We start from the raw sequence: 12947 nt of genomic DNA on the forward strand, positions 1-12947 counted from the left end.
CTTGTTAAGCTATTCCTTTCTGATTTTTTTGACCAAGGAGGGAGGTATTTCTGGGGCACATTTTTTGTTGTCTGCTCTCTTAATGAGATTGTGGTCTGCCACAACTTCTTTGTGGTAGCAACTTCTTTGCTACCCAGAGGCCAGCCTGAGAACTGAATGGTGTTACAGATCAGCGTTTAGTTCTCAGATCTTTTGCTGTGTCATTGTTGGTCAGTTTCATACATAGCTCACTCAGAGGCCTGCCCAGGATTTCATACACATATTTATGGAATCCTTTTCTCTACTTACTTCCTTTCCATTCTTCCTCTCACTCCCTAAATGGGACAGAGAGGGGTTACTGCCTTGTTATTGCAGGGTGGGGATGGAACACAGTGCTCCACCCATAATTTCTGGGGAGGACAGAAGGAAATAAGTATGCCAGCTTATTATTGTGGATAAGGATGAAAGCCAGTGTTCCTCCCCCTTCATAGCTTTTGCACACCATGGGGAGGTACAGAAGGGCTGCCTCTTGGCAACGAAGGCGGCAGTGCTCTGTCCATGGTCTCTGTACCTACAGTGCTTGATGAGAAGGGGAGGAGTACCACCTAGTTACCACCATGCAAAATAGGTCTGGCCCACGGGTCTTATGCTGGGGGAGGGATGCCACCCACTCCTCACAGAGGGAATGACAGAACTCTACTCACAGTCTCCAGACCACAGCTCCTGGTATGGAGGAAACGGGGCCATGGCTTTTTTCCTAGTGTTTCCTGTAGTGGGGCAGGTATGGTGAAGATGTCTCTGTCTTGCTTGGTCCCTTTTTTTCCCGACACTTTGTCGAAAAAGAGCAGGGTTTCTCTTGGTTTGCAGCTGTGGCCATTTCTGGGTTGCAGGCCCCTTGAGAACTCAAGATCTGCTTAGGGAAAGAGTGAAAGAAACAAAAACGCCTAGGGCATTCATCATAGGTTATGCCTGCTTCTCAGGTCCCTAGCCGGTGTCTTCTTTACCTTTCAGAGTCTTCTCCATTGCATTATAGATTTTGTGCAGAATCTGTTGTAAGTAGCGGGAGGGGTAGCATGAAATGTGCCTACTCCATATATTCATTAACTGGAGGTCTCTCGTAGCTTTTTATTTTTTAAAAGGTTTTATTTATTTATTTGAGAGAAGACATGAGTGGGGAAGGGGCAGAGGCAGGGGGAGAAGCAGACTTTCCGCTGAGCAGGAAGCCCAATGTGGGGCGATGTGGGGCTCCACAGAGGGCTCAATCCTAGGACCCTGGGATCATTACCTGAGCCAAAGGCAGACGCTTAACCGACTAAGCCACCCAGGCACCCTCTCGCAGCTTTAAACTTTATATATACTAGTTTTCACCCTCATTTTGTTTTCTAATCCTGAGGATATTATTTGGATAACTTTGTTAATTTATTAGCTTTTGGGTAGTATATGGACATAAATATGGATTTTGTTAGAATTTCACTTGAGTTCTGAATATTTCCTTTGAGTCTTATCAGAGTTTTCAGCCTGTGTGGATCTGAACTTCTGTTGTGTTTTTCCTGAGAACCCCATGGATAGCCAAAATAAAGGGTGATTAGCATGGCTTGTCAACTTAGTCTTTTAATGAAGAATTTATATGAAGGGAATATTTGAGAGTTTATGAGGGAAGAAGGCAGATTATGAGCTCAAGAGCACAGTTTGGATTACATTGGATTTGATTTCTGGAGCATCAATCAGCTTCATATTTTTGGCCACTTGAAAGTAATTGATGTTCATTCTTTCTGCCCAGAGATTTCATTAACAAGATTGCTGCTTTCTCTGAAAGCTTAGTGTCCCTGCTCTCTACCACCAATATGGTAGGAAAATGCATAGTATATGGGATTTTGTATAATGTTCTGACTATATTAGCATTCACTCACTTTCCTGCCACAAATAAGTCCTCCATAATGAAGAGAAGGAATCAGACCAAGAGAAATTATACCAAGATATTTGTAGTTGAATAGTGGAATTACTAAAATTTTAGTTTAGTTTTTTTTTTTTTTAAGTATTTATTTATGTGAGAGAGAGTGAGAGAGCACAAGCAGGGGGAGCAGCAGAGGGAGAGGGAGAAGCAGGCTCCCTGCTGAGCCAGAAGCTCAACGCGGGGCTCGATCCCAGGACCCCGGGGTCATGAGCTGATCCAAAGGCAGACACTCAACCGATTGAGCCCCTAGGTGCCCCTAAAATTTTAGTTCTTTTTATTCTTTAGATGTGTTTGGTGTGTATAAAATTTGGACTAACAAAAGAAATTTATGCTTACGTGCCATAAGGTTTTATTTAAGGATATGATACATTAAAGCCCATATTTTTTCCCCGCATCTTTTTATTGCTTAAAGGTGGGAAAGGTTTTTATTCCTGGACTGCCAGCTCCTTCCCTGACGATGTCTAACACAATGCCTCGGCCCAGCACTCCACTTGACAGTATCAGTACTCCCAAGCCTCTTAGTAAACTACTTGGATCCTTGGATGAGGTGAGTAAAGAATTCGGTGTTGTCAAAAATTAGAGACTTTTTTAAAAAATTTTTATTTGACACAGAGAGAGAGACAGCGAGAGAGGGAACACGAGCAGGGGGAGTGGGAGAGGGAGAAGCAGGCTTCCCGCTGAGCGGGGAGCCTGATGTGGTGCTTGATCCCAGCACCCACGGATCATGACCTGAGCCGAAGGCAGACACTCAACGACTGAGCCACCAGGTGCCCCTAGAAACTCTTTTTTTTTTTTTTTTTTTTTTTTTTTAAAGATTTTATTTATTTATTTGACAGAGACAGAGACAGCCAGCGAGAGAGGGAACACAAGCAGGGGGAGTGGGAGAGGAAGAAGCAGGCTCATAGTGAAGGAGCCTGATGTGGGTCGATCCCACAACGCCGGGATCACGCCCTGAGCCGAAGGCAGACGCTTAACCGCTGTGCCACCCAGGCGCCCCTAGAAACTCTTAATCATAGGGAACAAACTGAGGGTTGCTGGAGGGGAGGGTGGGGGGATGGGGTAACTGGATGATGAGCATTAAGGAGGGCATGTGTTGTAATGAGCACTGGGTGTTATATAAGACTGATGAGTCACTGACCTCCACCTCTGACACTAATAATGTACCCTATGTTAATTAATTGAATTTAAATAAAAAAAAAACAAAAATAAAATAATAAAATATTTAGTTAAAATTAAAAAAGATTAATAGTGTTTTAAAGAACTTTGGTTTAAATATTAGTTCTTCCCATGGTTAACTTTTTTCTGTTTTAAAAATGACAGAATTGAAAGTTTAGCTAATACTTGGTAGAATATACATGTTTTCAAACACAAACGATTCAGTAAACATAATTGACCTCCCTTGTGATGTGTAAGGTGCTACGGAGATGAGAATGAGACATTCTTTTTCATCTAGGAACCTCATAATTGATTTGGGTGGAACAGATGTACTGTCTGCATGAGAAATTATAATTTAAGGTAGACTATTGACTTATGAATGAGAAACAGAGAGTACCACAGCAGATTTGCTGATAGGAAGATACATCCTGATGGTTTGATGGGGCAGGACCAGAGGCTCATATCTGAAGGGCATGTCTGACTTGGTTTGGACCTTTAGGATAAGTAGGATATCTGTAGATGGAAAGGGGCATTTGGGGAGAAGAGGAATCACGTGGGAAATGGCTGTGGAGGCAGTTAAGTGCATAACATTTTTATGCATATTCGTATTTCTATCATGTTGCGTATAAGACTAAAGTATGTGGAATGAATGAATGCTTATAAAAGTACAAGTAGCCTGTTGGGGCAGGGCAGGGAATGGGTAATAATAACTTGTTTTTGAGTGTTTTTTATGTGCTAGGCACTGTTCTAAGTGTTTTATATGTATTAACTCATTTAATCCCTTAGAATGGCTTTGTTGGGAAGATACCACTCCCCATTTTACAAATGGGTACATAGAGGTATAAGGAGGTTACTTATCTAAAGTCATATAGCTGGTAAGCTGGGATTTCCACTCTTAGTAACATGTTCTTAAAGGCAGAAGGGATGAAAAGGCTCTTATTCTGAATGCTATCACCAGAACATTACAGCCTTTTGAGGATGGAGTTATGAATGTTAGGCTCTGTGTTTTAGATGTTTATCTTGGGACTTAGACCAAAGAGATTCCAGGTGTTGTTTTTTGTGTTAATTCAAGAGGCGTGAAGAGGATCCAAGTTATGGCAGCATATTAGAAAGGAGGGGAGTGACTGGTGAAGTGGAAATGGCAGAATCTGTCAGTTGATTGGTTTTGTGCTGTGCTGGGGAGAGGTGTTGGGGAACAAGGCTCAGGGTTCTCTGAGCAAGCTAGGTGAACACCCATGCTTATCAAGTTAGGAAGCCTGGAGAAAGGAGGTTTGTATTTGAGAGGCATTTGGGTGCAGATGTTTATGGGAAGTTGAAAGTGAAGGTTGGTGCAAGCAATTAATTGTATTGGTCAACGTCTAGGCCCTGGTTTTATTTTTTAAATATGTGCAGCATTGAGTTCTTTCCCTTAAAGCAGGACATTTGCAGAACTGTCAAAAGGGAGCTGGAGAAGTGTCAGAGTTTTGTGTGATTTGGAAGAATTTTTGTCTTTTGTAATGTAAAATGGTTTCTAACTTTCTTAGAATTCCTTTAACCCAGGAATTGTTAGTGTCTTTGTGGTAGCCATGGGGTCACAACATCATTGTATTACACATTGGTCAATGGCTTTCCACATCTCTAGTTGATTGTGCAGCTAGACTTAGATTCAGGACCAGTGGGGCTCGGTTTTTGTGGCAGCTGTGGGAATAGAAGCTTGAATATAATAAATAATCTTATACCTGATGGGCTATCAGTGGTGACAAGATATTCACTTAGAGATGTCCTATAATTGGAATTATGGGAATACAAAAACGGTCCGTGGTTAGGACTGGATCTAAAGCTGGAAGCATCTGCATATAATTAGTAACTAAGATTATTTAGTATTAATTAGTAACTAAGATATGTTTGCATATCTACAATTGAGCAAGTAAATGTTCTCATACTTTCAGAACAAACATTTGGCTGTAGAGGAGATACCACTTTGTACCCATCTTGTTTCTTTGGTTTTTCATTGCTCTCTTTTCCCTCTGGGGTCTTAGATCCTCAAGTCATCTCTGTCTGGGCTGCCTGCCTCAGGTTACAGTTTATGTGTCTAGCTGTGTAGGATTGCCAGAAATGTTGCTATTTCTTCTTCCTCTTAGCAGTGGCATTTCTTGTGCACTCAGTGTATCCATACTCCCTACCAAATCCCCACCAAATATTGCACATGCCAAGAAGAATTTTGGGCCACCTCCCTGTGACTCCCTTCTTTTCTCCTAGACCTTGGCCCCTCAGGTGTAGGTTGTCTCCCTAGCTCTCCAGTGCTGTTGATCAGATGTTTTACTATTTCACTGACCTTTTCTAGTTGCTTTGGGTGAGGATCTTGATCTGCCGTAAGGTGCTTTGTCATACCCAGAGCAGAATGATTTTAAGTTATTACGTGCAATTGTTAGACCATGTACAAAAAGAGATTTCTTTGTCCTTAATACCTCAAAAAATATTTCATATGTGTTGTATTTCTGACTTTTTTCAGGTGGTTCTGTTCTCCCCAGTTCCGGAACTGAGGGATTCTTCAAAACTTCATGATTCTCTCTATAATGAGGATTGTACTTTCCAGCAGCTTGGAACTTATATTCATTCTATAAGAGACCCTGTCTGTAACAGAGTAACTCTGGTAAGTATATTTATTTTTAAAAGATTAGGTAGCTCTCTAAGAAATATGACTATCATTTCAAATTTGTCAGAATGCAGAATTTTGTCTGAAAAATAAAAAATATTTTTCATGATTTTGAAAATCTCTTACAATGTGTCATTTTTTGTACTATTTTACTTTAAAGTAATTCTGCTTAACTTTTCTACAGTTGCTTTATTATTAAAAAATTATTGAAAACAAATCTTGTTCAAATAGTTTAATTTTATGTTAGGATTTTTGTCTTTTCATTAAAAGTTCATCTTTTTTAGTGATGGTGACGCTTAGTGTATGTATAAAAATTAAACATTTCATTAAAATAACTTTTGGAAATGTTATTTATTTGTTTTTAAAGATTTTATTTATTTGAGAGAGAGAGAGAGCATGAGCAGAGGGAGAGGGAGAAGCAGACTCCCTGCTGAGCTTGGGAGCCTGATGCAGGGCTCGATCACAGAACCCTGAGCTCATGACCTGAGCCAAAGGCAGATGCTCAACCGGCTGAGCTACCCAAGCGCCCCTGGAAATGTTTTTTAAATAATCAAATTTACAGTTTCTGAAATTTGGACATATTCAGTTCCATTTGAAAAATACTTGTTTTTCATTTATTTTATTGAATTTTACTTTGACAGGCAGTCTTATAAAACATAGCCATTTTTAAGACATTCAGAGACTTAGAATGCACAAATTCTATTTACATGCTCCTGTTTGTTTCTGTTCTTTCCCCTAGGAGTTGAGTAATGGCTCCATGGTTAGGATCACTATTCCTGAAATTGCCACCTCTGAATTAGGTATGATTGAGGTCAGACCTCACTTCCATGTATTCTCAGTTTGATTGATAAGATTTGTAGTATTTGCTGATTTGCAGTAGTAATTGGGATTTTAAAAAATTTGCTGTTTTTCAAGCCATGGGATTGAAATTTTTACTTTGCAGAGAAGCTGGGGAGCACTTTTCAGTGTCTACTCCATGTGCTCTAAGGCTAGGGGTATACTTGAAGGATGTGCTACTTGAGTTTCTCTGAGATTTCTTACGTTGAAGAAGGCCATACAGTGAGTGGACATGCCCCTTTCAAGAAAATCTGAGAAACAAGGAAGCCTAAGCAACTAAAATAGCTTTTGGCGTGTGTGATGGCTTTTAATCATATAATAAATGTTTCAATTGCTAGATAAATTGAGAAATTAACATAATTGCCTTAATTGAATAAAACTTAATGTTATAGTCAAAATACAGTTAGGTGTATTTTAATAAAATTAGAGCCTGCTTAAGTTACTATTGAAACACAATTTGGAAAATACCAGGAGAATATTTCTGAACAGAGAATAGTAAAACTTTAGAATTGAAAGGATTTGTCAACAATCTTAAGAATTTATAGGAAAACTCGTAACATCTATTAGTTTCGAAATCTAAGTGGCAAAGCAAAGCATTGGCAGATTGTGTGATTTCTGGAATTTGCTAAGTAGTATAGAATGACTTTCATTTTAGGAAATATCTTTCATTGGTGTGGTAAAATGATACTATGAGTAGGTATAGGATACCTTACTTTTCGAAGAGGTATTTAGCCCATAATTTCAAGGCCACGTACCTTAGAAGTATAAGCCTAAATAAAATATATAAAAACAAATAATGGATTAAATAAAATAAATAAAAGTGAAGGAAAATCTTACTCTCTCATAGCCAAATAGAAGTCACTAAATTTCTGTACTTCACTTAGAAGTTTCTGTACTTTACTTATAAACATTCCTCAGCCCCTCAGGCAGTATCTGGTTTACACTTGTTTTGGATTCAACCACGACAAACTTGGTTATTTGGTTTTCTAGCATTTATTCTAGTTGACTCTAATCTTTGCTGTATGTGTACACACATAGCAAATTGATGAGAGAGAATATGCTGCTGAGGATGGCCTGGTGACAGTGGCAGTGGGAAGGGAAGAAGGGAAACCTCTAAAGATAAGATGTGAGAATACAAAAACATTGCGGTTTGGGGCCACTTAACTACGAAAAGCAGACCCAGGCCTCTTAGTGCAGTAGCCTGACAGTGTAGCACTGTGACTGATATTTCTACAATGGCTTTGAGTCACTAAGGAAGGTGAAAATTACGTAGTATTGGCTGATGCGTTACGTAAAACATTCATAATATGAATGGTGTTGGAAATAATTAAAAGTTATAAAGTTTTGGCTAGCAGGATGTTAACTCATTGAGAACATCTTTTAATGATAGTTAAGCATTGCTATTTGAGGTTGCATGTATTGAGTATTGGATATGAAATACTGAAGTATTCCAGCAGTATTTTGTGTGAACTTATTCATGTAGAAATTACATGTTTTTGATAGAATGACCTTTAATTTATTGTCCGAACTTGAGTATTTTTAAAGATTTTTTATTTATTTATTTGACAGAGATAGAGACAGCCAGTGAGAGAGGGAACACAAGCAGGGGGAGTGGGAGAGGAAGAAGCAGGCTCATAGCGGAGGAGCCTGATGTGGGACTCGATCCCAGGACCCCGGGATCACGCCCTGGGCCGAAGGCAGACGCTTAACCGCTGTGCCACCCAGGCGCCCCCTGAACTTGAGTATTTTTGAGAGCAAAATGGGGAGCTATTAGTAATTGCTGGGGCAGTGGGTATAAATCATTTCTGTCTCAGACAATCTGTTGATTGTCTTATTTCTGATCCAAAGTCAGTGAGCAGAAAGCTGCCCTGAGACCTCTTTCAATTCCTGTTGAATTCGGTAGTTGGTTTAAATTTCAGGTGATCGGCAGGGAATGTTTACATCCCGGTGGCTCTGTAATGAGAGTTTTCTTTTCAGAGTAATTGGCCTTTACACAGAAGTAGTTAAAAAACTCTTATTAAAAGGGGAAAAGAAATGCATATGGGAATCATACTTAATCTTTGTTTTTAATAGTGCAAACATGTTTGCAAGCAATTAAGTTTATCCTGCCAAAGGAAATTGCTGTTCAGATGCTTGTCAAGTGGTATAGTGTCCACAGCGCTCCGGGGGGACCCAGTTATCACTCCGAGTGGAATTTATTTGTGACTTGTCTCATGAACATGATGGGTTATAACACAGACCGCTTAGCATGGACCCGAAATGTAAGTACATGTAGTTTTGTTTTTTTTTTTCTGACTTATTCTGTTGTTGCCAATGTAATGTTTACATGATTGGTAATACAGTATTTAGAGTACTTAACAGATAATTTACTAATAGGTATACCTTTTTTTTTTTTTTAAGATTTTATTTATTTATTTGTCAGAGGGAGAGAGGGAGAGAGCACAAGGGGGGGGTGCAGCAGGAAGAACAGGCAGAGAGAGAAGCAGGCTCCCCGCTGACCAGGGAGCCCAATGCGGGACTCGACCCCAGGACCCTGGGATCATGACCTGAGCCAAAGGCAGCCACTTAGCCAGCTGAGCCACCCAGGCGCCCCTACTAATAGGCATACCTTAATCAACAAAATCGAATGATACTAAGGCTTATTGTGTCTATCTATCTATATGGTAAATCACATGTCATTTAATATTTAATGATAATGTTTTACTAGTAATTATTGAGTTTTATAACATGGGAAAGTGTGTTTGACTATAATTTCTCATTTCATCTTTGTAAAATGACTGCAAGTTATGCTAGGATTAGTGGTAATCATATTGGTTTTATTAATGAAGAAACTGAATCACAGAGAGAACACAGACTGATGATTTGCTCAAAACAGGGCCTAGACTGTGTCTTCTGAATGGTGGCTTCGTGTTCTTTTCTGTAGTCCATACTGTTTTCACACACAACTTGCTAGTCTTTGGGGAGGAAGGTTTGATTTGAGGGCGATTTAAAGGGATTTAGCCTAAGTGTCTGATAATGATGCAAAGCCATATCCCTCTCTCTCCACTCCAGAAGCTTTCTTAATAGGTAGGCCTTTAACAGGTTATTTACAAAACCAGCAGAGTAGTGTCTTTGGTATTGGTGATTCCTTTTGGCCCTAGAGATAACTCCCAGGACAGTCTTGCCTGGATCACTCTGAAGAAATCACTCCAGAACACACTTACCATTGTCTGGGTAGCTCAGCTGTACATTTTAGTCTTATACTAGTAAATCCATTTAAAAAATCACTTTTTTCGGGGCACCTGGGTGGCACAGTCGTTAGGCATCTGCCTTCGGCTCAGGGCGTGATCCCGGCTTTCTGGGATCGAGCCCCACATCAGGCTCCTCCGCTAGGAGCCTGCTTCTTCCTCTTCCCACTCCCCCTGCTTGTGTTCTCTCTCGCTGGCTGTCTCTGTCAAATAAATAAATAAAAATCTTTAAAAAAAAAATCACTTTTTTCTTCATTATGAATATATGTTCTGAGGAAAATCTGGAAAATGGGAGAATTAAGAAAATACTGCTCAGATAACCACTCTCAACATTTTTATATTGTCTTTTAGATAAACACAATATAAATGAAAAGTTCCAGTACCATTAAAAATTCTTAGGAAAAAACCCCTCATTTTATCATCTTCATAATAGGCTGCCATGTGGTTTTATCTTAATTAGCCAACAGCTAATAATAGAACGTTGTTAAATCAGTCTTTTTTCTCATTAGGAATAATTTGCAAACACAGATCTTTACAGCTCTAGTCATTTCCTAAGAATTTAACCTTAGAAGAGCTATTACTAGGTCAAATAATTTTCAAAAAGGTTGTCCCGTTGACATTCTCACTAGCTTTATTTAGAAGTGCCCATTTCAGCTTAGTGATGATTTGTGGTGTGGTGACCCTTTGCCGACTTAGTGAGACATTTTCTCTTATTCCTGTCTAAGTCAACGGGAATGGGTTTTTCAGATTCTCACTGGTTATTTATTTACTTATTTATTTAAGTAGGCTCCATGCCCAGTGTGGGACCCTGAGATCAAGAGTTGGTTGCTCTACTGACTGAGCCAGCCAGGAGCCCCTCTCATTGGTCATTTATAGTTGCTAATTTTTGACTCACATTTCATGTCCCTGCCTATGTTTCATTCTCTTCTCTGCCCAACAGCCAAGGTAATCCTGTCTGACAAAGTCAGGTCATGTCGCTCTGCTCAGAATCCTCCAGCACCTTCCCTTCCTACTCAGAGTAAAAGCCAGAAGCCTGCAAGGTGCCATGCCATGTGACCCATCCCTCTCTTACCTCTCTCATCTTGTCTCCTCATCCCTGTCTTGCTCACATTGTCCTCCCCACTGGCTTCCATTTCTCTTCTTGGAACACACCAAGCGTGTTCTTGCCTCTGGGTCTTTGCACTTGCTGTGAACTCCAGAGGAAAAAACCTTCCCCCCACACAAGACAAGCCTAGGCCTTTTTCACATGGCACCTCAGTGCAGCCTGCTCTGTCCATTCCATGTGGAATTGTTATCCCTCCCCATACTTTTTATCCCCCTTACCTGTTTTATTTTTCCTTTAGCACTAATTAAATATGCTGCATATTTTACTTATTTATATTGCTTGTGTGTCTCTCTTCCTTCTAGAATGTGAATTCAATGTAAGCAGGGATTTTTGTTTAGTTTTGTTCACTATCTCTAGGACCTACAGTAGTGCTTGGTATATAGATAGATGCTCAGTGTATTTGTTGAATGGATGCCCTTTCACGTCTGAATGAGATATTATTTTTAAGAATTTGTTTTTATTTTATCATATGAAAGAATTTCTCTCTGAAATTTTCTTGAGAAAAACCTTCCTGGGCAAATAGGGACAATTTTCTTATTTTAAACAGTTTCATGAAAATTGCTTTATTCCGCATTTTCCCGTTCTTCATTAAATATGAAGAAATCGAGCCTTACTGGAAACTAAGGATTTCTACAGTGCTTGGGCTTCTCGTAGTTCTTTTGTGTTACTGTGCTGTGGAACTTGTTGATGAATGCAGGTTGTGCTCCATTCTCTAGCAGAGAACCAGGCCCCCCCCTCAGGTTTCCATGCTAGGGGGAAGACTGAGCACCCACCATTTTTTCTTTTGTAAAGAAGGACAGGGCTTTCTGACTTATTTATTGGATAATAGTCCTAAAAGAGGGAATAAGGAAATCAGTTCTGAGGCTGAGATGCTTTCGCATTTATTTATAAGACTACATGATTAAACCCTTGCTCTTCTTTCGTCCTTACATCAAAGCTCAGGATGAAATGGTCCTCAGTGACAAATGGTTTTCATTTTGCTTTGTTCAGATATATCCTTTTTTGTTTTCATTTAAATAATGGGGTGGAGAGTAGGGAGTGCAGAATTTTTGCCAATGACTAGGTCCATGATTTTTGGCATTTTTTGGGGCCTTCCTTAATTTATTGATGTGTTAAATGAGAGGTCTGGACCAGATACTGTTTCCTTCTGGTTCTCACATTCTGTGAGTAGTTGCATCTGTGGTTGATGTTTTGTGTCCTTCAGGATGCTCATATTTTCATTAGAGGTTGAACCTCTGCTGGGGGCCAGGCGTGATGCCTGGCTTTTCAGATATGCATTAGGCAACATAGTTCCTTTCATGGACTCGACAGTCTCAGGAGAAGGCAGATAAGTATTTTACATCACGTTATGATAAATGTCAGGGATCTGCAGAAGCATATAACAGGGTTGGGTAACCTGCAGAATATTAAAATAATGAAAATAAAATAGATCCATATATGCCACAAAGAGGTATCTGTATCAGATAATTTGTTGTTGTTTTTCATAACACCAGGTCTTATAAATGTGATAACCATAACAAGGACATTCTTTATGACTGTGGTACTTAGAATATGTGAGAGAGAATATGTGTATGTAGGCGTGCGCGTATGTGCTAAATTTTGGTTGAAGGTTTAGGTAAGATAGTTAACAAATGCATCTGTTGCTTTGATTTTACTCTTGTCATTTTTTTTGGATAGTGTTGTGTGTGAGTTGGACTGTGTTTTCTTTGCTTCACAAGAAAATCTTTTCTCTTGATCAGTTTTAAAATTACTCAGTTTTAAAAACTATTCCATTTTATATTTAACATTTAAATGTCATTTATTTATGAATATTTAAATGTAAGATATTTAGCTTTAAAAATTACTTTATTGCTATCTATCTTTATATGAAATCAACTTTCATATGGGTGATATTGATTGACAAATATGTAAGTTTTTATAATAAAGCATTGGAAAATAGCCATTGCCATTTATGGGCTTATGGTTGATTAATTGGTAGTTCAGTGACACGTGAAGTAGCAGAGGTGGCAAAGGTGATGCTGGGGGAACTGAGTAAGACTGAACTGTGAGAAAGAT

At 39.3% G+C, this 12947-nt stretch overlaps 1 protein-coding gene across 8 annotated transcripts in view; it reads left to right on the forward strand.

Moving 5' to 3' along the window:
• ANAPC1 (anaphase promoting complex subunit 1) overlaps window positions 1-12947 on the forward strand; it is a 91420-nt gene that overhangs the window by 18023 nt on the left and 60450 nt on the right. For all 8 annotated transcript variants that reach the window (XM_034659532.1, XM_034659534.1, XM_034659535.1 and 5 more), the window contains 4 exons: window positions 2346-2480; window positions 5580-5720; window positions 6463-6523; window positions 8634-8821. In XM_034659532.1, coding sequence (XP_034515423.1) covers window positions 2346-2480; window positions 5580-5720; window positions 6463-6523; window positions 8634-8821 — 525 coding nt within the window. The remainder of the gene's footprint in view (window positions 1-2345; window positions 2481-5579; window positions 5721-6462; window positions 6524-8633; window positions 8822-12947) is intronic.

Source organism: Ailuropoda melanoleuca, chromosome 4, assembly GCF_002007445.2.
Source record: "Ailuropoda melanoleuca isolate Jingjing chromosome 4, ASM200744v2, whole genome shotgun sequence".
Lineage (NCBI taxonomy): Eukaryota > Metazoa > Chordata > Mammalia > Carnivora > Ursidae > Ailuropoda > Ailuropoda melanoleuca.